The sequence below is a fragment of the Pristis pectinata genome, chromosome 22 (assembly GCF_009764475.1).
Source record: "Pristis pectinata isolate sPriPec2 chromosome 22, sPriPec2.1.pri, whole genome shotgun sequence".
Taxonomy (NCBI): Eukaryota; Metazoa; Chordata; class Chondrichthyes; order Rhinopristiformes; family Pristidae; genus Pristis; species Pristis pectinata.
In genome coordinates this window covers 15,898,399-15,920,223 of record NC_067426.1, presented here as the reverse complement: position 1 = coordinate 15,920,223, position 21,825 = coordinate 15,898,399, and the positions used below count along the sequence as shown (strand labels likewise).

The 21,825-nt window shown below is 45.7% G+C and overlaps 2 protein-coding genes across 6 annotated transcripts in view; both read left to right on the top strand.

Moving 5' to 3' along the window:
- The first annotated feature begins 550 nt into the window (after window positions 1-550).
- pigv (phosphatidylinositol glycan anchor biosynthesis, class V) lies at window positions 551-7,500 on the top strand. Of its 3 annotated transcripts, none has more exons than XM_052036135.1 (4): window positions 551-575; window positions 1,997-2,248; window positions 2,861-4,036; window positions 4,798-7,500. In XM_052036135.1, exons 2-4 carry the CDS (start codon window positions 2,177-2,179, stop codon window positions 5,065-5,067), a joined length of 1,518 nt encoding a protein of 505 aa, XP_051892095.1. In that variant the 5' UTR covers window positions 551-575; window positions 1,997-2,176; the 3' UTR covers window positions 5,068-7,500. The 3 variants fall into 3 exon arrangements, with proteins under 3 accessions (XP_051892095.1, XP_051892094.1, XP_051892096.1); XM_052036134.1 differs by lacking the exon at window positions 551-575 and adding an exon at window positions 594-879; XM_052036136.1 differs by lacking the exon at window positions 551-575 and adding an exon at window positions 601-714.
- A 6,777-nt stretch (window positions 7,501-14,277) lies between these two features.
- zdhhc18a (zinc finger DHHC-type palmitoyltransferase 18a) overlaps window positions 14,278-21,825 on the top strand; it is a 31,915-nt gene continuing 24,367 nt past the window's right edge. For 2 of the 3 annotated variants that reach the window (XM_052036138.1, XM_052036139.1), the window contains exons 1-4: window positions 14,279-14,653; window positions 18,556-18,716; window positions 20,694-20,843; window positions 21,375-21,512. In XM_052036138.1, coding sequence (XP_051892098.1) covers window positions 14,418-14,653; window positions 18,556-18,716; window positions 20,694-20,843; window positions 21,375-21,512 — 685 coding nt within the window. In that variant the 5' untranslated portion in view covers window positions 14,279-14,417. Of the gene's footprint in view, window positions 14,654-18,555; window positions 18,717-20,693; window positions 20,844-21,374; window positions 21,513-21,825 lie in introns of all 3 variants that reach the window. The other variant, XM_052036137.1, reaches the window with a different exon arrangement.

Sequence of the window (21,825 nt, the reverse complement as noted above, 5' to 3'; positions counted from 1 at the left end):
TCAAGCTATTGCAACAGGACTCCACAGTTAGGCTTCTGAAACAATGCTCAAAAATAGTGACAGCATTAAAAGAACAATAATTGTTCAGGTACCAATATAATGCTAAATGCCCATGTTTACACTGGCTGCTGGTTCAGTGCAGTAACTGGTGGTCCTGCACCACTGTGGGTGAGTGGCAGAGAAGTTGTGGTGTAGGGTGTGTGAAAAGCTGCAAGTTTAATGACCTTCAACAATAGCATGAAATACATTTGTCATATTCCCGTTGGTGGGGCCCTACTGTAACCGCTTGGTTGGCACCTTTGCCTCTACTTCCAGAGGGATGCCCGCTGGAAGCTCTCGAGTCCATCATTCCTTTACGGGACGTGAGAGATTCTGAGACCCAGGGCCATTGCCCTTCACTGCCATCATTGTCCTGTAATTACCGCCAGCATTAAAGATGGCCACCGCCTTTAGTATCTTACTGCCAGTATTAAAGATGGCAGCCGCGGCACCTTGCCGCTGGTAACTCCCATCAGGCCATGTGGCGTTGTTCCGGAAGTTGTCACAGGCCCGGTTCCCCCGGTTTCGCGGCGGTGGTGAGTGGGGACCGAAGGTGGGAGGGCGGCGGACGGTTGTCCAACGGCAATCCGGGGCCTCGGTCCGGCGGGCGGCGCAGGCCTCAAATACCGAACTAAAGCGTGGCTTCGAGTAACAACGGCGTCCAAAGCGAGAAAGGTCCCGCGTCGCAAACTGGGGAACCCCCCTAACCGGGGGAGGGTCCCCTCTCCTGGGGTCCCCCGTCCTTGTCCCGGGGGCCCACCAGAGCCCGGAGCTCTCCCCCTGTGTCCCAAACTACTAACGATGACAGAGCCTCTAACCCAGATCAATCTCCTGCAACCGGTGGGACCACTCCCCAAACCTCAAGCCACCCCCTTAACCCGACCTCTGATGAATGAATGTCTCCGAGCCCCTTTCATGAGTTGTGGCCTCTGCTGAGACCCATTAGATCTGTTTTATGTCCATAAATCACAGCACAGTGGGTGAGACTGCTTCACTGGATCTGATGCAGCCTCATTTCCACATTCTTCCCAATTCTTTAATCTGCCTCAGTGTCTTTTTATCATTAAAAAATTGCTTATAAAAATAAGCAAAAGAAAACCAAATTGCTGGAGGAACTCACCAGGTCTCACAGGGCACCGACCTGCTGAGTTTCTCGAGTAGATTTTTTATTGCTCCAGATTCCAGTATCTGCAGTCTCTTGTGTCTCCAGCGTGTTGTGAGATTCTGTTAGGGTCTTTTTACAGCGAATATTTGCATATTGTCCTTCACTTCTGCAACATTACAAAGTACTTAATTTATTTTGAAGTGTTTATCTCCTTTTCAAATTTTATAGAGTATGACCTGGGATTAGGGAATAGACTTTTGAATATTCTGAATGATATAAAAATTGGCAATGTAACAAACAATAATGGAGGATAGTAGTAGACACAATAATAGACTGGTGAAATAGACAGGTCAGATATAACTAAATGATAAAACGTGTGAAGTGTAGGGGAAACAACATGGAGAGCCAATACAATGTAAACTGTTGTACAGGGGATGCAACATTAGATGGACTTGGGAATGTGCATTTACCTTGGAAGGTGGCAGGTGAGTCGATTTGGTGGTTTAAAAATGTATGGGGCGCTTGGCTTTGTAAAGATCAGTGAATTGAAAACAACTTCAACAGTTAGTCCTCAACTGTATTGAGTATGGCTCTGGATACTACCCTATTGGAAAGTTCAGTATCCAGAGTCTACTACTGTCCAAAAGTTGGTCTATGTAATATAGTACTAGGAATCAAGGACTTCACCGTTATCAGGATGTTGCCTAACGTGAATGACTTCAATTAGCTGTAGAGACTGGGGGGAGGTTGTCAGGGGAGCTGCAGGAGGTTACAGCCATTGTAGAGTTTCAGATGTGTGTGGGTACTGAGTATTGTTGAGCAGGGTGTCTAACTAACTCCTCTCTCTTTCAGAGTCGGCATTGATGCTCTTTACTGTTTCCAGTATTTCTTCTTGTCATGTGATTCTGTTCTGGAATATTCCCTGCAATGCTCTCTAGTACAGTTTTGGGAATCATGAAATGACAGTTGTTGTTTGCTGTTCCACTGCAAGAGGAACAGTGGTGCAATCTGATTGGATTTTGCACCAGGAAAATGGCAGCATCTGACCTCCAATCGGTTGTGCACTTTGCCCTTCTCTCTAGAATCCTGGCCATCTTTTTCCAGGTTAGTTTCTAATTCAATCCTAATTGAACTCATATCAAAACTATTACCCTCAGCTTCAATAATTCTTTGTTTTTGTATCTATTTAATTTTATAAGGTTCCTGGGAACTGCTACATAACATTTAACTATGTTAAAAATAGTACATAAATGCACTTTGTTGTCCTGCTCCTGAAGGTGCTGATTCACTCTGGGTGTAGTTTGAGAAGAACTCTTATTGCAGAATGGTAGGGTGCTGAGCCTTGTTGTAACTCATCAGCACTGTTCCTGAAGAAGGTGCTTTGTAGGCAAAGTTTTAGGATTCACGAGTGGCTCAACTCTGCAGCCTCCAAACCAAGGCACATACCATTAAAAATCTAATCTCTAATTATAGCTTAATACACTTTTCCATTAATTAACTTTTCATTGTTTAGAAATGTGCCCTTTTCAGAGACACATACTGTAATCAATTGATCAGTTAGATATTTTTCCACAGTAATTTTACAGGGTTTGCAGATATGCATTAAGGTATGTGCCGTCCCATAGTAATCCCTGTGATTGTCATAGTTCTGAGTATGTTTATGTGGTATTTACTTGTTGAAGAGAATATTTATCTCATCATTTGGTTCTTTTCCAGATGGTGTTTAATTCTCTGATTCCTGATCACAGAGCAGATGCATTTCGTGTTCCCCAATTAAACAGTCCAAGCACCGGTGATGTGTTGCTGGAGTTTCTGTTTGGTGGTTTCTCCCGCTGGGATGCACAACACTTCCTGTTTATTGCAGAGTTTGGGTACATCTACGAGCAGAACTTTGCTTTCCTACCCTTGTTTCCGGCAAGCATATGGGCAGTGGCAGAGATACTCCTTGGACCCTTGGAACTGTGGCTTAGTTTCCACAGTCGGCTGTTGCTCGCCTCGATGCTTCTGAACACCGTGATCTTCGTCCTTTCTGCAGTCATTCTCTACCAACTTGGTGTTGCAGTGCTTCATGATCACAGGCTGGCTTTGATGTCCAGCCTCCTCTTCTGCCTAAATCCTGCCAGTGTCTTCATGTCAGCTGCCTATTCCGAAAGCATCTTCATGCTGCTGACCCTCAGTGGAATGCTGCACCATGAGAAGGCACGGCCTCTGACCAGCTGCGTTCTGTTTGCCTTGTCCACAGCAGCCCGATCCAATGGGATCGTCAATGCAGGATTTCTGTTTCACTCCCAGCTAAAGTACTGCATTTTGTATTTGAGACCCAAGTTGAAGTTTACAGGAAAAGACTGGCACAAGTTGTTCTTGTCTCTTGTCCTCAGATCTGCACTGCTAGTAACTGCAGGATCAGTGGTGATTGTTCTGCCCTTTGCACTCTTTCAGTATTATGGATACCTGACATTTTGTAGATCAGCAGTGAACCCAGTTTTGACTATTCCTCAACATCTGCTGCAGTTGGCCAGGGAGAAGGGCTACCTTGTCCCGGATAAGGACAGTGTTGTGCCCAGCTGGTGCCATCACCGATACCCCATTGTATACTCCTATGTTCAGGATACCTACTGGAATGTGGGCTTCATGAGATATTATCAGCTCCGACAGCTGCCCAATTTCCTGCTGGCATTCCCGATGATAGCTTTGGGTGTATGGGCAGCCTGGGAGTATGTACTTGCTGATCCCTGGTATTGCATACACCTGGGCCTGGTCCACAGAAAGCTGAAGGGAGAGAAAGAAAGGGATGGGAAACCACTGTCTGGCTTCCATAGTCATCGTGTGTTCGTCTATGTTGTTCATGCAACAGCATTGCTGGCATTTGGTGTCTGCTTCATGCACATCCAGGTGAGAGCTGTAAGAAAGGACAATAAACACAGGGTGCATTGAAAATCCACATGGAGTCCCCCACACCCATTGATAGTTCGCAGTCTCATTCCATTTTCCTGTCAGTTCCCAAATCATTTGATGTTTTAGAGGTTTAATCGTACTCTCCTCACTTCCACACCCATTAATATCTCAGCTAATTCAAGCTCTCTCCTTACTCCCTAACTATTCTAATATACTACCCACTCTAATTCCTCCACCCTAGACTTGCTCCCCATTGCCCTTCAAGTATCACTTGTTTATTCCCCACATCCATTAATAACTTACCCAGTCTAACCCTAATTGCCTGATCACTCCAAATACCTTTCAATATCCAAACTGATATTTTCCTTCCGTTTCTTGTTCCTCGATCCCATGACTTCACTTTATTCAAGCAGTGAATCCCTTTTGAGAGAATTCACAAACTCCCCTTTCAATACTGATTTGAAACAGAAAATTATGCATTCTAACTTTTTGTATAGAGGAAGCAGACTGCTTGTAATACAATGTTCAATTTAAATTACAAAATATAACGGTACAGTTTTACTTGAGAAGAAACGTCTCTGCTGAAGGTCACACCATCTGCTCCAGAACTGACAACAGCTGAAATGAGGGCAGATTTATCAGTTTCACTCTTCACATGTGCTGCCTGAGTTGCTGAATGTTTCTAACATTTTCTGTTACTTATGACTTAACTACCAATGTAGCCTTTGTAACTAATAATTATCTTGCTTTCCCTGCAGGTTATAACGAGGTTCTTGGCTTCCGCCTCTCCCATCCTGTACTGGTTCTCAGCCTACCTGCTCCAGGAAACAGAGCCCAGACATTTGGCGCAGGACTCTGCTACCTCATCACAGACTTACAAGTTTACCATCATTCCCAGAAACCATCTCACTGCTCTCCTGCAGGATTGGAGGAGGTGCAGCCTGACTGCACGTTGTGTTCTTGGGTATTTCTTACTGTACTGGTTCCTTGGACTTGCTCTACATTGTAATTTTCTCCCATGGACCTGACCGATATCCTGCCATATATCCCACCCACATTGTGATGGTATTCTGTGAGAGCCATGACCATCATTGATGCTATTGGCAGCATAATTGAATTCCCTACCGGCATTCTAGGGTTGTCCATTGACCGGAGGCTTAATTAGATCAGCCGCATAAATACACTAGCTACAAGAGGTCAGAGACCAAGTACCTTGTGATGTGGGGGTCACCTCCTGATTCACTACTGACTTTCCAGCAACTACAAGGCACATCAAGGGAGTGAAGAAATCCTTTCCTTGTTTGGGTGAATGCAGCCGCAATAACCTTTCAGGTGAGAGGGGGTAAGTTCAAAGGAGGTGTGCGAGGCAAGTTTTTTTTTACACAGAGTGGTGAGTTTCTGGAATGCGCTGCCAGGGCTGGTAGTGAAGGCAAATACGATAGGGGCTTTTAAGAGGCTCTTAGATAGGTACATGAATATGCAGGGAATGGAGAGAGATGGACATTTTGTAGTCGGAAGGGATTAGTTTCGTTAGGTGTTTAATTAGTTCAGCAGAAGATTGTGGGCTGAGGGGCCTGTTCCTGTGCTTTACTGTTCTATGTTCTAACACTCAACGTCAATGCTATCTAGGACAAGGTAACCTACACAATCAGTGCACAAGCCGCTCACCACCTCCAGCACTGGTGAAATGTGGCCATAGTATGTATTACCTGCAAAATGCACTTTTTCATTCTTTTGGGCGATGGGGACATTCCTAGCAAAAGGGGCATTCATTTCCCTTCCCTACTGCCCTTGAACTGAAGGCAGTTAAGAGTCAACCACACTGCAGTGGGTCTGGGCTCACACAAAGGCTACATTGGTAGATTTTCTTCCCTAAAAGATATCTGAACAGATGGACCAATTGCAGCACCTTGGCAAATCTTCTTCAACAACACTTTCAAAACCCAAGGCCTTTACCATAAGACCATAGTACCATTTGGAAGAACAAGTCCAATGGGATGAATCACTCAAATTCCTCTGAACCATACCCTATCCTGACTTGAAAGTATATCACATTTCCCTCATTATCATTAGATCAAAGTTCTGGAACTCCCTTCCTAATAGCACTATGTGAGTACCTTCACCACTCTGACTGCAGAGGTTCCAGATATCTACATGCCACCATTTCACAGAAATTGAGGAGTGCACTAAAAGTTGGCCTTGCCAGCAATGCCCACTTTTAGTGAATGAATAAATATGTTGAAAATTTCAGTTCAGGGATATGGCAGTGAGTATTTGATTTTAATTTCTTTAATTGGTTTTATGGGCTTAAACATGCCCCTTTTGTCATGTAAAGTTACACAATAACCTAAGAAACGGGAGCAGAAGGAGCTATCTGCAGCTCGAACCTGACCTGCCATTCATCAAGATCTATTTTCCGGTGCTAACTGCGTATCCCTTGATTCCCTTAATATCCAGAAATCTGTTGTTCTGTGCTTTGAATGTTTAGTGACAGAACTTCTGCACCTTCTGGGCTAGAGAATTCCAATGGTTCACCACCCTCTGAGGTATGACACTTCTTCATTTCTGTCCTAAATGGCATATTGTTTATTCTCAAACTGTACTACTTGGTCCTAGACTCCTTAGGAGAAACATCCATCCTACACCTAACTCGTTAAGTCCCTTAACAATTTTGTAAGTTTCAATGAGATCTCTCATTCTTCTAAACTCTAAAGAATATAGTGCCAGTCTACTCGATCTCTGCTCATATGGCAAACCAGTTGTCCCTGGAGCCCTCCAGTGAGTCTTTGCTGCTCTCCCTCTGTGGAGTGGACATCTTTTAGGTAAAACTGTACACAGCTTCACCAAGGCTCTACAATTGCGGTAAAATTTCCCTACTCCTGTAATCAAACTCTTATTATAAAGGCTAACATACTGTTTGTCCTCCTAGTCGCCTGCTGCACCTGCATGTCTGCCTTCAGTGATTTGTGCACAAGTACACCCAAGTCCCTTTGAACCAAAACACCACTCAGACTCTAACCACTTGACAAATACTCTACTTTTCTATCATTTTTTTTTCCATATTTTAACCTGCCATGTTCTTGCCTGCTCTCTCAGCTCACCTATATCCCCATGAAACCTCTTTACATCCTCCTCGGTATTCATCTTGCCTGATTTTAGAGTCGTCAGCAAACTTGGAAATATGATATTTGGTTCCTCAGTCAAAAGATATAGATGGTGAATAGCTGGGGCTTGAGCCCCAATTCCTGAGGTACCCCACTCGTCACAGCTGTCAAGCTGAGACAGATTGTTTATTCCCCTCTTTGCCTTCTGTTTGATAACCAATTCTCCATCCGTGTCAATATATAATACACCTGGATCTATGTGCTTTGACTCGTTGACGAACCGCCTGTGTGGGACTTTTTTTGAAAGCCTTCCAAAAATCCAAATATACCACACCACCTCCTCCCACCTTCCCCCGCCACCCCCCCCCCCCCCCCCCCCCCCGCCTTTTATCTATTCTACCAGTCACATCCTCAAAGGACGCCAGAAGATTAATCAAATACCATTTACCTTCCATAAGTCCATGTTGCCTGTTCTCAATGTTATTCTTTTCAAGGTGTTATTACATTTCATTATAGATTCCAGCATTTTCCCTATAGCTAACAGATTAGTAGTTCCCCATTTTCTCACTCCCTTCTTAAACACTGGGGTTGCATTTGCTTCCCTCCAATCTATGGAATCGATAGAACCCTGGAAGATGACAAACAGAGCTTCCACAATTTCTAAAGCCACCTCCGACAGAAATCTTAGATTTAGATCAACAGGTCCTTATGATTTTATTAGCTTTCAAACTCATCAACTTTTCTATTACCATTTTTTCGCTTATAGTTTCTTCAGTTACTAATTCTCACTACACCCTAGATTCTCTAACATATCTGGGAGGGTGTCACATCCTGCATATAATAATGATATTGTCACTCAGTAACACATGTTCCTGATCTCAGTTTAGTTAAAGTCGTAATTACTGCATATATTATTTCACATTTTTCTGTTTGATTGCGTCTGCCACCTAGTTACCCATTTTCCCAATCCATCTTCTGTCCTCTTGAATTATCTTTGGCCACCTAATTTAGTCCAATCAGCAAATTTAAATATTATTTCTTTATTTCCTAAATCCAATAAGTTGCAGCCTGTCATAAGTTCCTGTGAAACATCTCTGCCCATCCCATTCTGTTTCTAACAAAATTTCTTTCATTCTGACTATTACGCTTCTGGATTTTGTCCAATCTTTTTTATTTCAGGTTGTGTCCGTTTTCAGTTTGAGTCCCAGGTACCCAAACCTTCAACTATACCTGCCCTTCTCTGAAGCTCAGGTTAATCCTTCTCATCTGTAACCTGGATACAAAAAGTAAAATCTGCATGGTTATCTCCTGGATTTTTTTGCATCTTCATAACATCCCTGTTATCAGCTATTTATGGTATTGATGATTAAATTTGTTGAATTCTGTTGGAATAAACTTGCCACAGGAATCTGAACTACAGTTGATTTAAAATTACTTATATACTGTCTGGATTTAAAGGGATAGCTACTGATTCAAAATCATCTAGAAATGTTTCATTTTTCAATCTTGCCATTTGTTTTTAATCCATTGACTACCTCTAAATGCAAACACATGATTAAAACTTACATTTTTATATAAAGCCTTTTACATAGTAAAACAACCCAGGAATTTCACAGGAGTATTATCTAAACAAAAATTGGCTCTGAGCCACAGGTGATATTAAGGAAAATGACCAAAGGTGGGACTAAAAGGGCTTTAAGGAATACCTTAAAGGAGAAAAGAGGTGAGATTTTTGGAAGAAATTACAGAGTTTCTTTGCAGTTGAAAGTATGACCACCAACAGTGGAACAATTGTCATGTTACAGCTACAAGACATTGGTGAGACTGCACCTGGAATATTGTGTGCAGTTCTGATTGCCATACTATCGTAAGGATGTGATTAAGCTGGAGAGGGCGCAGAAAAGATTCACAAGGATGTCGCTGTGACTGGAGGGCTTGAGTTTTAAGGAGAGACTGGATAGAAGGAGGCTGAGGGGTGACGTTATTGAGGTTTATAAAACTGTGAGGGGCATAGATGAGGTGGATGGTCACAGCTTTCTCCCAAGGTAGGGGAGTCTAAAGCTAGAGGGCAGAGGTTTAAGCTGAGAGGGGAAAAATTTAAAGGGGACCTGAGAGGCAAGTTTTCCTCACAGAGGGGTGGGTGTATGGAACAAGCTGCCAGAGGAAATGGTAGAGGCAGGTACAATTACAGCGTTTAAAAGACATCTACACAGTTACATGGATACAAAAGGTTTAGAGGGATATGGCCAAACGCAGGTAAATGGGACTAGCTCAGGAAGGCACCTTGCTCAGCATGGACGAGTGGGCTGAAGCTCCTGTTTCTGGGCTGTATAACTATGGCTGTAATTAAACCCAGGAATGTTTAAGATTCTGAAATTGGAGGTGTGAAGAAATCTTGAAGGATTGATGGAAATTATAGAGTTAGGAGGGGCATGCCATGGAGTAGGTGAAAACAAGGGTGAGACTTTTAAAAATTAAGGTTTGCCCTACAGCAGGGGGTGGGGAGGGGATGTCAAATAGCACAGACAACCTGAAGGGTGAACAGCACTTGGTGCATTAGGATAAGCACAGCAGTGTTTTTTTTAATTGAGTTTGGGTTTATGAGGAGTGAAAGAGCTATGCTAGGAATCAAGCCCAGTGGTGATAAAAGGTTTCAGCAGCAGATGAACTGATGCAGAGGCAGAATTGGTTAGTATTAGTGGGCAGTGGAGGAGATGCATTAGAGGAGGATGGTTAGAACAACAGAGTACACATCTAGGAGTGAATTACAAAAATAATAAAGGGATAAACTAAAGGGTCCTATATCTGAACAAACGGCATTCAAAATTAAATGTGAACTGAGAATGCAAATAGAAATAATTAAGTGTAGTCTGATCATAGAGACTGGCTGCAGGATGATTGGGACCTAGGGAGAGGGTAGGACCACTCAAGGATAAAGGAGGGAACGTGCTTGGAGGCGGAATATGTAAGTGGGCACGGTAGCATAGTGGTTAGCGCGATGCTATTACAGCGCCAGCGATCGGGGTTCAATTCCTGTCGTCTGTAAGGAGTTTGTATGTTCTCCCGTGTCTGCGTGGGTTTCCTCCGGGTGCTCCAGTTTCCTCCCACATCTCAAAAGACGTACGGGTAGGTTAATTTGGGTTTAAAATGGGCGGCGAGGACTCGTTGGGCCAGAAGGGCCTGTTACCACACTGTAAATAAAATAAATAAATGAGTACTTTATGTCAGTATTAACCAAGAAAGGCATGGAGGATCGTGAGGTCAGTGTGGAGCATGATAATATGCTGGGACATTTTGAGATAAAGAAAGAGGTAGTGTTGGGTCTCTTGAAGAATATTAAGGTGGATGGGTCCCCAGGGCCTGATAGGATGTACCCCAGGTTATTGAAAGAGGCGAGAGATGAGATTGCTGAGGCCTTGACCAAGATCTTTGTGCCCTCTCTAGACACAGGTGAGATCCCGGAGAACTGGTGAGTAGCTAATGTTGTTCCTTTGTTCAAGAAGGAAATGGGCTTAATCCTGGAAATAATAGTCTGGTGAGTCCCATGTCAGTGTTGGGGAAGCTATTGGAGAGGATTTTGGTGGACAGGATTTATGAGCATTTGGAAGAGCATGGCCTAATTGGGGACAGTCACCATGGCTTTGGCAGGACAGATCGTGCCTTACTAAATTGATAGAGTTTTTTGAGGAGGTGACGAAGGTGATTGCTGAAGGTAGAGCAGTGAACGTTGCCTACATAGATTTTAGTGAGACATTCGACAAGGTCCCTCACAGTAGGCTCATCCAGAAGATTAAGATGCACGGGATCCACCATGACTTGACCATTTGGATTCAGAATTGGCTTGCTCATTGGAGACAGGGGAGTGGGTCTTTTTCTGGCTACACATATATAAATTACTTGGATGAAAACGTGGATGGGTGGCTTAGTAAGTTTGCAGATGACACAAAGATTGGTGCCGTTTTGGATAGTGTAGAAAGTTGCCAAACGATATGGTGGGATATAGATTAGTTGCAGATATGGGCAGAGAAATGGCAGATGGAGTTCAATCAGGCCAAGTGTGAGGTATTGCACTTTGGCAGATCAAATGTAAAGGGAAAGTACGCACTTATGGCAGGACCCGTAACAGATATTCAGAGGGATCTTGTGGTCCGAGTCCATAGCTCCCTGAAAGTGGCTGCATGCCAACAGGGTGGTAAAGAAGGCATATGGAATGCTTGCCTTTATTGGTCAAGCCATTGAGTTCAAGAGTCAGGAAGTTATGTTGCAGCTTTATAAAACTCTGGTTAGGCTGCGTCTGGAGTATTGCATTCAATTCTGGTCACCCCATTATAGGAAGGATATGGAGGCCATGGAGAGGATAACAGAAGAGGTTTACCAGGATGCAGCCTGGATTAGAGGACAGGTGCTATAAGGAGAGGTTGGAAAAACTTGGGTTGTTTTCTCTGGAGCGGTAGAGGCTGAGAAGAGACCAGATAGAAGTTTATAAAATTATGAGAGGCATAGATAGACAGCTGTTATCTTTTTCCCAGTCTAATTATATCTCTTACTGGAGGGCATGCATTTAAGGTGAGAAGGGGTAAGTTCAAAGGAGATTTGCAGGTAGGTTTTTTATCCCACAGGTGCCTGTAATGCGCTGCCAGGGGTGGTGGTGGAGGCAGATACAATAGAGGCATTTAAGAGGCTCTTAGATAGGCACATGAATACGAAGAGAGTGGAGGGATATGGACCACGTGCAGGCAGAAGGGATTGGGTGTTAGTAGTTTAAATGGTTCAGCACAACATTGTGGGCCGAAGGGCCTGTTCTTGTGTTGTACTGCTCTATGTTCCATGTTCTAATATTTGAAGAGTACATGACATTTATGAAGGACAAGAAGCAAGGCAAAGACTGAGGAGTGGCTTTGTAAATTAATGGTGGTTCTGGAGCATTTGGGAAGGCTGAGCAAAATTCAGTAAACCAGAATGTAGAAGTGGTTTGGATGGAGAAAAGAAATAATAAAGGCAAGAAATGACGTGGGTGCAAGCCTTCTAGAGGTAACCATATAGTGAGACAGAGAATACACGGGGGGAAAAAACAAAGAGAGCTTGTCAGAAAGGTATGGTGATAATCCTGGGAGATATTAATCTAAATATAAACTGAAAAAAATCAGACTGGCAAGAGAAGCTAGGAGTTCATAGTGTTTTGGGGATAGAATAGAATGTTCTGGAGCCAGCGAGGGAGCAGGCTATATGAAGACACAAGCGACTGCAGCTGCTGGAATCTGGAGCAACAATTAATCTGCTGGAGGAACTCAGCAGGTTGAGCAGTGGGGGGAAGAAATTGTCAACGTTTCAGGTCAAACCCTGCATCAGCACTCCAAATCAACGTTGATACAATTTTGGTAGCATTGCAAGCAGCGTAAAAGAGATTCACCAGACTAACTATCTCGATCAGAGGATTGTCCTGTCAATTGAGGATAAACATGTTGGATCTGCATTTTTAAAGTTTGGAAGAATGAGGGTGATTTATAAAATCTTAAGAGGGCATTCCATAATAAATGTTGGATGTTTTCACATGGGAAAATCTTGAATGGAGGGACAGTTTCAAGACAAGGGGCTGTTATTTTAAAACCAAGGTATGTAGAAATTTATTCTCCCTATCCCAGAGTTGTGGAGGCTAGATCACCATAAGTAATTTAAGTGGAGGTAGATACATTTTTGAAAGGGGGCCAAGTGGATTACTCCTGTGCATTTTTGTGTGTTAGTGTATGTCTTAGTTTGTGATTTGCAAGTGGCTCCTGTGCAGATGCAGCAAGTAATTAGGAAAGCTCACAGGATGCTATCATTTATTGCTAAGGGTATTAAATGGCAAAGTAGGGAGGTATGCTTCGATTATGTAAGGCATTGGTAAGATTATAACTGAAGTACAATGTACCTATGGGTGTCCTTTAAGGAAGTGTGGAAATACCTTGGCAGCAGTTCAGAGGTTTACTAGACTGATATCTGGAATGGGTGGCTAGTCAGGCTAGGCTTATATCCGCTAAGTTTAGAAAACTGAGGAGAATGGATTGAAACATAGGATCCTGAGCGATCTTATCAGTGCAGATGTGGGGATCTCTTGTTTTCAGGGGCTGAAATATTTTTAAGACAGTGGTTGATATATTCTTAATGACAATGTGATGAGAAATGAGATTGGCCATGGTGTAGATGAAGGGTGGAAATAGCTGGAGGGGCCAAGTGGCCCACCCCTGTTCCTCACTCCCGTGTATGATGTTCAGGTCAGGCTCAGACCTCTGCACTCGCTGCTACCCAGGTGCCAGCGGCGCCGGGGGCAGCCGCAGGTCAAGGGGCGGCGGTGTTTTGCAGGGGACAGGCCTGTTCTCTGTCTCGTTTGGCGGCAGAAGGCTGCCTCCCACCCCCGGGCAGTTCTTAAGCCGCCAGCTGCCGATCTGCACCGGGAGGGGGGGTTTATCAGAGAGTGACACGGAATGGTTTCCTGGGCTGCCGGTACGCCGTCCCCCTGTCCGCCGCCAGACGCCGGTTCCCGTCTCCCACACGCCCCCACCCCGGCCGGCGGTCTCATGTGGCGGTCGGAGCCGCCGCCGCCGCCGGGTGCGTGTGCGGTTCGCTGCCAGTCCCTTCGGAGCCACCGGGTCGCAGCCTGGAGCGCCGCCATCTCCCGAGCCATCAGGCGGCGGTGTAGCTGGGGGCCGGCGCCTTGTGCCCGCGGCTCCTCGCATCTCTCTCTCCCATCCGTGGCTTCCAGCGACTCTGCCGCCCGATTTCTCCCTCCCGGCCGCAGGGTCACAAGAGGGGAGCACAGAACCCATTCCCCGTCTCCATGCTGGCAGATGGGGGCCGTCTCTCAACCCCGACCTGCCTTGTGGTGGGGGCCGGACCTCCAACCACCAGGTGGCGCTTCTGCTGGAGGCCGGTTTTTTCCCCATCAGGTGGCGCTGTGTTTGGAGATCGGACCCCCTTCGTCTCCCACCTGTCTCGCCAGCTGCCCACCTGGTAGCTGGTGACGTAGCTGCACGGGGTGCCTCCCAATCTTCAGGTGGCGCTGTGCGTGGAGGTCGACCTCCCTGCCCCGGGGGTGGTGACGTAGCAGCAGCGAGCTGCTCGGAATGGCTCCCACCCTCCAGGCGGCGCTGTCGCTGGAGGTTCCTCCTACCTGTGTGATGGACGAGCTCCCCGACCATCGGAGGGAGAGATGTTGAGCGGAGGGGAGGCGCGGAGGATCGTGTGAGGGAGCCGGGCGCCGAGTGACGGGGAGCGGACACCCGCCGCCGCCAGTGATGAAGGTGTGCGAGTACCGGCAGATCGCACTGGGGCCCGGGCAGGGCTCCGCGCCGGCTCCCCGGTGCCTCCCTCCGGCCGCGGGCCAGCAGCGGCGCCGGCGCAAGTGGGAGTCGTTCGCCGGCAAGAACCGGTTCTTCTGCGACGGGCGGCTGATCAGCGGGCGGCAGAGCGGCGCCTTCTACCTGACCCTGGGCCTCATCCTCGGCACCAGTGGCCTCTTCTTCGGCTTCGAGTAAGTTGCTGTCCCTCCGAGGTGCGCTGCCGGGCCGGGGCAGGAACCTACCGTCCGGGCCAAGGGTCTCCTCCACTGGCCGCCTGACCCGCTGAGTTCCTCCAGCAGTTTGTTCCTTGCTCCAGATCCCAGCACCTGCGGTCTCTCCAACCTACAGACCGTGCTGGACTGTGGATAATAACCTGGGGTCTGGGCTGGTGGCGATAGCCCGGCGCACACAGACAGCTGGTTGTTTAATGTTAGCGAGGGAATGACCATTTATTGAGCCGGGTAGGACTTCCCTTGGGAACAGCTGTCGCTTCTGGGACTGTGTCCTACGCTTGGTACAATGCGCTGGGTCAAGACCAACAACGTACAGTCCATGGGCTGGCTGGCGTTGTAACATACTTTCTGGGTGTCGGCATTTGCAGTGAATGATCAGGATCTGAGAAATGACAGCACTTTCTTCATTTTTGTTGTTGAAGGATTTTGGGTGTTTGAAACCGTGAGCGTATCACTGTCCAGAAATGAGTAACGCAAACCAAACTGGTGTTCGACGACGGGGTGGTGGTGGGTGGGAAAGCAGGGATTGTGGATGTTCTGCTGATGGCTAGCGCCCAACCATTGGTAACTTGTTGAGCTGGTGACCTTGTTTGATAAATTATAAGTTTATCTCTGCCCTGTTTTGTCCAATTATGCTCTTGGTGAGCCTGAGGGCACATAGCACCAGGTTCAAGGACAGCTTCTATCCCACTGTGTTAAGACTATTGAGCGGTTCCCTTATAAGATGAGATGGACTCTTGACCTCACAATCTACCTTGTTGTGACCTTGCACCTTATTGTCTACCTGCAATGCACTTCCTCTGTAGCTGTGACACTTTACTCTGTACTGTTATTATTTTTACCTGTACTAACTCAATGCACTCTGTACTAACTCTGTAACTGCACTGTGTAATGAATTGACCTGTATGATCGGTATACAAGACAAGTTTTTCACTGTACCGCGGTACAAGTTGCAATAATAAACCAATACCAATGGTGATGGGAAACAAGAAACTACCAAATGATTGTAAAATCTACACTTGGATTTCCAGAAGATGTTTGTTGAAGTGCCACATCAAAGGCTATTGTGCAAAATAAAATATAATGGCATGGGGAGAAGGTTGGGTGACTAATGGGAGTAAATGGGTCTTTTTCTGCTTGGATTATAATGAGAAATGTTCTACAGAGATTAGTGGTGGGGCCAATTTATAGAAGTGAGTTGAATGAAACCACTGAAGTGCTAAATTTGTTGATGACATAAAGATAGGTAGGAAAGTAAATTGAGAAGAAGCATAGGGAGGCTATAATGGCTGTAGGTTAAGTGAGTTGGTAAAGATCTGGCAAATGGACATTTCTGGACAGTGACATGCTCATGGTTTCAAACACCCAAAATCCTTCAACAACAAAAATGAAGAAAGTGCTGTCATTTCTCAGATCCTGATCATTCACTGCAAATGCCGACACCCAGAAAGTATGTTACAATGCCAGCCAGCTCATGGACTGTACGTTGTTGGTCTTGACCCAGCGCATTGTACCAAGCGTAGGACACGGTCCCAGAAGCGACAGCTGTTCCCAGGGAAGTCCATTTTGACAGGAGAAATAATTTATAAATATCTGAATGCAAGATTGCAAAATTCTGAGGTGCAGAGGGATTTGGGTGTCACAATGCACAATTTGCAAAAGGCAAGTACAGCAAGTAATTCAGAAAGCTAACAATGTCTTTGTTTATTGTTCAGGGCTGGGAGAGCTGGAACAGCGTGCTGAGGTAGAGACGAGGTATGATTGTGTTGAATGGCAGAACAAACTTGAAAGGCCAGTCTATTCCTGCTACTATTGTCTATATTTCTGGGAATTCTAGTGAAATTGGCATGGAGTCATAGAGTAATATAGCGTGAAAATAGGCCCTTCAGCCCAACTCGTCCATGCCAACCATGGTGCCCACCAAGCTAGTCCCAGTTGGATATCTGGCCCATATCCCTCTAAACCCCTCCTATCCATGTACTTGTCCAAATATCTTTGGAATGTTGTTCTTGTACCTGCCTCAACCACTTCCTTTAGCAGCTCATTCCATAGACAGGCCACCCTCTGCACGAAGAACCTGCCCCTCAGATGCCTCTTAAATCTTTCACTTCTCACCTTAAACGTATGCCCTCTGGTTTCTAATTTTCCTTACCTGGGAAAAAGACCAGCTGCATTCACCCTAGTTATGTCCCTCCTGAGTTTATATGCCTCTATAAAGTCACCCCTCAATCTCTTATACTCCAAGGAATAAAATATTAGCCTGCCCAACCTCTCCCTATAACTCAGGCCCTTGAGTTCTGGCAGCATCCTCGTAAATCTTCTCTGCACTCTTTCCACTTTAATCATGTCTTTCCTATAACAAGGTGAATAAATAAAACTTCTGCTGTGAGTATTTGGGTCAGGCATTTGTGCAGACTGCAGCAATTAACACGGAGACACAAGAGACTGCAGATGCTGGAATCTGGAGCAACAAACAATCAGGACCTGATGCAGGGTTTTGATCTGAAATGTCAACAAATCCTTTCCTCCTACAGAGCTGCTTGACCTGCTGAGTTCTTCCAGCAGATTGTTTGTTGCAGCAATTAATATTTTTGGTTGATGTGTTTTCGGTTTCTCCCATAAGAAATGCTGACTGACCTGCTGAGCACTTCTGCCATTTTCTGTTTTTATTTCAGACTTCCGTGCCTGCAGCATTTTATTACTGTGATTGGGGTGGCTTCACTGACCGAGGACTCAGCCCTCAGCCCCCTTCACTGACTCAGTCTTAGTATGGGAAATGGTCTTCTTGAGGGTTACTAGCATGCTTCAGTAGTATTACTGAGAACTCAGTGGGTCAGGCACCACCCATGGAGGGGAATGGACAGTCAACATTTCAGGTTAAGACTCTTCATTTGGACTGGAAAGAAAGAGGGGAGATGGCTGGTATAAAAAGTGGAGGGAAGGGGGCAGGTGATGGGTAACTCGCCTACCTGCTGTACAACAGAACCAGCCGCGGTGCCGGAGATCTGCCTACTGCTGTCATGCCATGGTATCAGTCCTGAACACACACAATAATGGAAGAGGATGCTGAACAACATGTGGGGATTATAAATCCATGGTTGGATACAAGGCACAGTATAACACTGTCCATTTGGATGGAAATGTCTGCATTGATTTCTGGCCCTCACTGAAACAGTTAACAATAGAAGGGGGGAACCAACAAGGAAGTACCTGCATTCTTTCCTCCCTTTTGTCTGCTGAGTTTGTAAAAACTCTGGACATTAAAAATATCAGATGTTCGTTATCTTATTCCCCTGTACCTCTTCTTCCTACCTCCTGCCACCCCCAGCCAGTTCAACTTAAATAGACCAGTTTATCATGTGCTCTTGCAAGGATTGTTTCTCCAAGTATTGCCTCGTGTGAGGTGAGAGTCTGAGTGTCGAGTATTTAGAGGTGGAGGCTAGACCTGGTCTCTGTGATTGAAGCAGAGGGTCACACCAAAGCTCGGTTAGAGAAGTGGCAAAATGGGAACAAAGCAGATTCTCAGAATCAGGGCACCATTTCTGTGGAGGATAAATACCAGCTCGGACTCAATGGACCAAATGGCCTGTTTCTATATTGTAATTTTTGTTTAGTGATGACATGTCTACCCTTCCAGAACTAGTGGTAGCAACAACCTGACTGAAACTACAATTGGAATCTGAGAGATACGGAATAAAGCTCCCGTTGTATTGACCTGTCAAATATCTCCAGGCCAGAACAGCACAATTTAGATACTGAGTAAAGCCAGACTTCTCTCCAACTAAATAGTTGTGTGGTTTTATGCAGCGTGTTGCTCAGGCCCAGCATATCGGTAAACCTTTTGCACTTTGTTTTCACAGCTGTCCTTACTTGACGGAGAACCTGACTCTGGCCATTCCGATTATTGCGGGACTGCTATTTGTGTTTGTAGTAAGTGCACTGCTACACACGAGTTTCACTGATCCTGGGATTCTGCCACGAGCTACCCCAGATGAAGCAGCCCACTTGGAGAAGCAGATAGGTAACTGACATTATGAAACCTGCAGTCTAACTGAACACAGGAAGTCTGGAATACAAAAGTGTTAACTTTATATTGGCTATATGAAGCAGCACACAAAAATCTGGAGGAACTCAGTGGGCCAGGCAGCAGCTATGGAGGGAAATGGACAGTCAATGTTTCAGGTCATCAGGACTGTTTAAAAAAAAAGGAGAATTAGCCGCTATAAAAAAAATGTGGAGGGAAAGTTTTCCTCTAATCTGCGCCTAGCCTCAACTTTGCAGTAGAGGAGGCCGAGCCTACGCATCCAACATGTCATTCCCTGTAACTTCCACCATCTCCAATGGGATCCCACCACCAGGCACATCTTCCCCCTCCCCTCTCTGCTTTCCACAGGGATTGCTCTCTCCACAACTCCCTTGTCCGCTTGTCCCTCCCCACCAATCCCCCTCCGGACACGTATCCCTGCAACTGTGTTGAGTGTTACACCTGCCCCTACACCACCACCTTCACCACCATTCGGGGCCCTAAACATTCCTTCCAGGTGAGGCAGTCCTTCACATGTGAATCCATCTATGTTATTTATTGCGTCTGGTGCATCTTCCTCTGCATCGGTGAGACCCAGCCCAGATTGGGGGATCACTTTGTCAAGCACCTCTGCTCCACCGTACCAGCTGAGATCTCCCGGTGGTCAGCCATTTTAATTCTGCTTCCCATTCCCACACTGACATGTCTGTCCATGGCCTCCTGTACTGCCAAGTTGAGGCTAGATGCAGACAGAGGAGCAGCACCTTGTATTCGCCTTGTCTAGTCTACAACCTGACGGCATGAACGTTGATTTCTCTAACTTCCAGTAACCACTCCTCTCTGTCCCTTCTTTTACTTTCCCTTATCCCACCAGCCCTCATTACCATCTCTTTCCCCTCTTCCATCCTCTCGATCTGCCTATCACCCACACACTCCTTCCTCCAGTTCCCCTCCCCACATCCTTCCCTTTATTCCATGGTCCACTGATTTTTCCCATCAGATTACATCATCTTCAGCCCATTGTCACTTCCACCTATCATTTCCCAGCTTCATTCCCATTCTCCCCCTCCCCCATCTGCCTATCATGCTCGTCACCTGGATCCACCTATCACTCACCAGCTCTTGCTCCATCCCTTCCCCCATCTTTTTATACTGGCTATCTCCCTTCTTTCTTCCAGTCCTGATGAAGGGGCTCGACACGAAATTTCAACTGTTCATTTCCCTCCTTGGATGCTGCCTGACCTGCTGAGTTCCTCCAGCTTTGTGTGTGTTACTCCAGATTTCCAGCATCTGCAGTCTCTTGTGTCTCCAAATTGGTTATGTGAAGTGGTGTTACAGAGTAATCTTTTTAAAGAGGTTGAGTTAATTGCAGTTTTAATTGTTATGAAAGGAATATGGATATGCTTTTATATAATCTGAGTATATAATTTAAAATTGTCATTCTGATCATATCTCCCTACATGCTGGATTTCATCGCTGTATCCTCCTGCAGTCTTCAGACTTGTACTTCTCCAATTACTGCCTCTTGTGCATTTTCAGTTTCCTTTATCCCACTATGAGAAACAGGCTGGCCCATTGTGACTCAATTTCAGGGTGATTCATGGCAGGAGTCAACACCAGTCGGCCCTGTATAGGGCAGTGAATCAGACCTGGAGTGAACCAAGTATTCACCAGTCCCAGAACAGCAGCAATTTGCCATGAACCTTGTGCTGTTCTGGCCCAGTGGCTAGAAAACGAGCAGTAATGAAACAGAAATCTGGCTTATGATCAAGGGAGTCGAGTTTGCTTTTCTTCACTGGATTCTGATAGATCCTTCTGTCTCTCCTTCCCTTGCATGTCCCTCATTGTCCTCCACCGGGGAGGGAGAGGAAGTGCAGTTGAGAAATTGCTTATGGGGTCATTGGACTTAGGTTCATGCAGGTTAATGAAACAGCCCCAGCACACTAGAACAGAATGTGCTCCTTTCTTTTCCAGATAACTCTGGTGGATCGAGTTATCGACCGCCACCTCGAACAAAAGAAGTGGTGATCAATGGACAGACAGTGAAGCTCAAATACTGCTTCAGCTGCAAAATGTTCCGGCCTCCACGAACGTCACACTGCAGCCTTTGTGATAACTGTGTGGGTGAGTGTGGGATGAGAGCAGACCTGAGGGCATGGGGCTGGGTGAGGGTACGGGGAGCTGTGTTGTGGCATGGAATTGGCTGGATTATGTCCCTGAAGGCTCAATCAGGAGAAGTTACTCAGGATGCAGGGAGTGGTGCTGTTGGGCACAGATTTCTGGATGTTGGTGCACGTGGCAAATTGAGTTCGACATTTCCCCAAGGTCAAGGTGAATGGGCAACTGAATTGAAAAGGAATGCAGGGAGCTGGATGCCATTGGTTAACGGGGACAAGACTAGTCCCAGCTAGTTGTTTATTTGGGAGGCAGGTCTGCAAGGGCACAGGAGACTGGATTTCCAACTCCTAATTATCATCCACTGGTCTCTTATGAGAGCATCTGGTGGGTATAAGAAGTGGTTGGGTTGGAATGCCAGTGCCAAACCTGTGAGGATTGGGAAACTGATTGTGGTTGTCTTAGCCCAGAATAGAATTCCCTGATTGTAAAGGAGAAAGTGCTCTTTGTTGAGCTAATGCGAATTTTTGTCTCTTGCAGAGCGATTTGATCACCACTGTCCTTGGGTCGGAAACTGTGTTGGGAAGAGGAACTACAGATTTTTCTACATGTTTCTGCTGTCACTTTCCTTTCTAACTGCTTTCATTTTTGCCTGTGTGATAACTCACCTTACGTTACGTAAGTCTACCTTGGAGCATTGTTCCCATGTTAGCATACTATGTAGAAATGTAAATGGTGGCAAAGGGCAGTCTAAGGGTTATGATTGTTTTTTAGAAATGAGGTAAGGTGGAGCTGGTATGGGAATGAATTGTCCTTGGAAATCCATTTTAAGGATCATCCCTGAACTCCTTGAATTACCCCTTTCTGTTAGACATGGAGTAACAAGTCTTCTGATTAAAAAAAAAACTGGTGAAGGCCTTTTATAATCTGCATTTTGTTTGTAAACAGTATGTAACTTGGGGATAGTGTTGTGCTGTAATCCTGGGGAATG

Coding starts and splice junctions, on each gene's coding strand:
- pigv (XM_052036135.1), top strand. CDS start 2,177: ATGGCAGCATCTGACCTCCAATCGGTTGTGCACTTTGCCCTTCTCTCT. Junction 2,249..2,860: donor TCCTGGCCATCTTTTTCCAG/GTTAGTTTCTAA, acceptor GTTCTTTTCCAG/ATGGTGTTTAATTCTCTGAT. Junction 4,037..4,797: donor TCTGCTTCATGCACATCCAG/GTGAGAGCTGTA, acceptor CTTTCCCTGCAG/GTTATAACGAGGTTCTTGGC.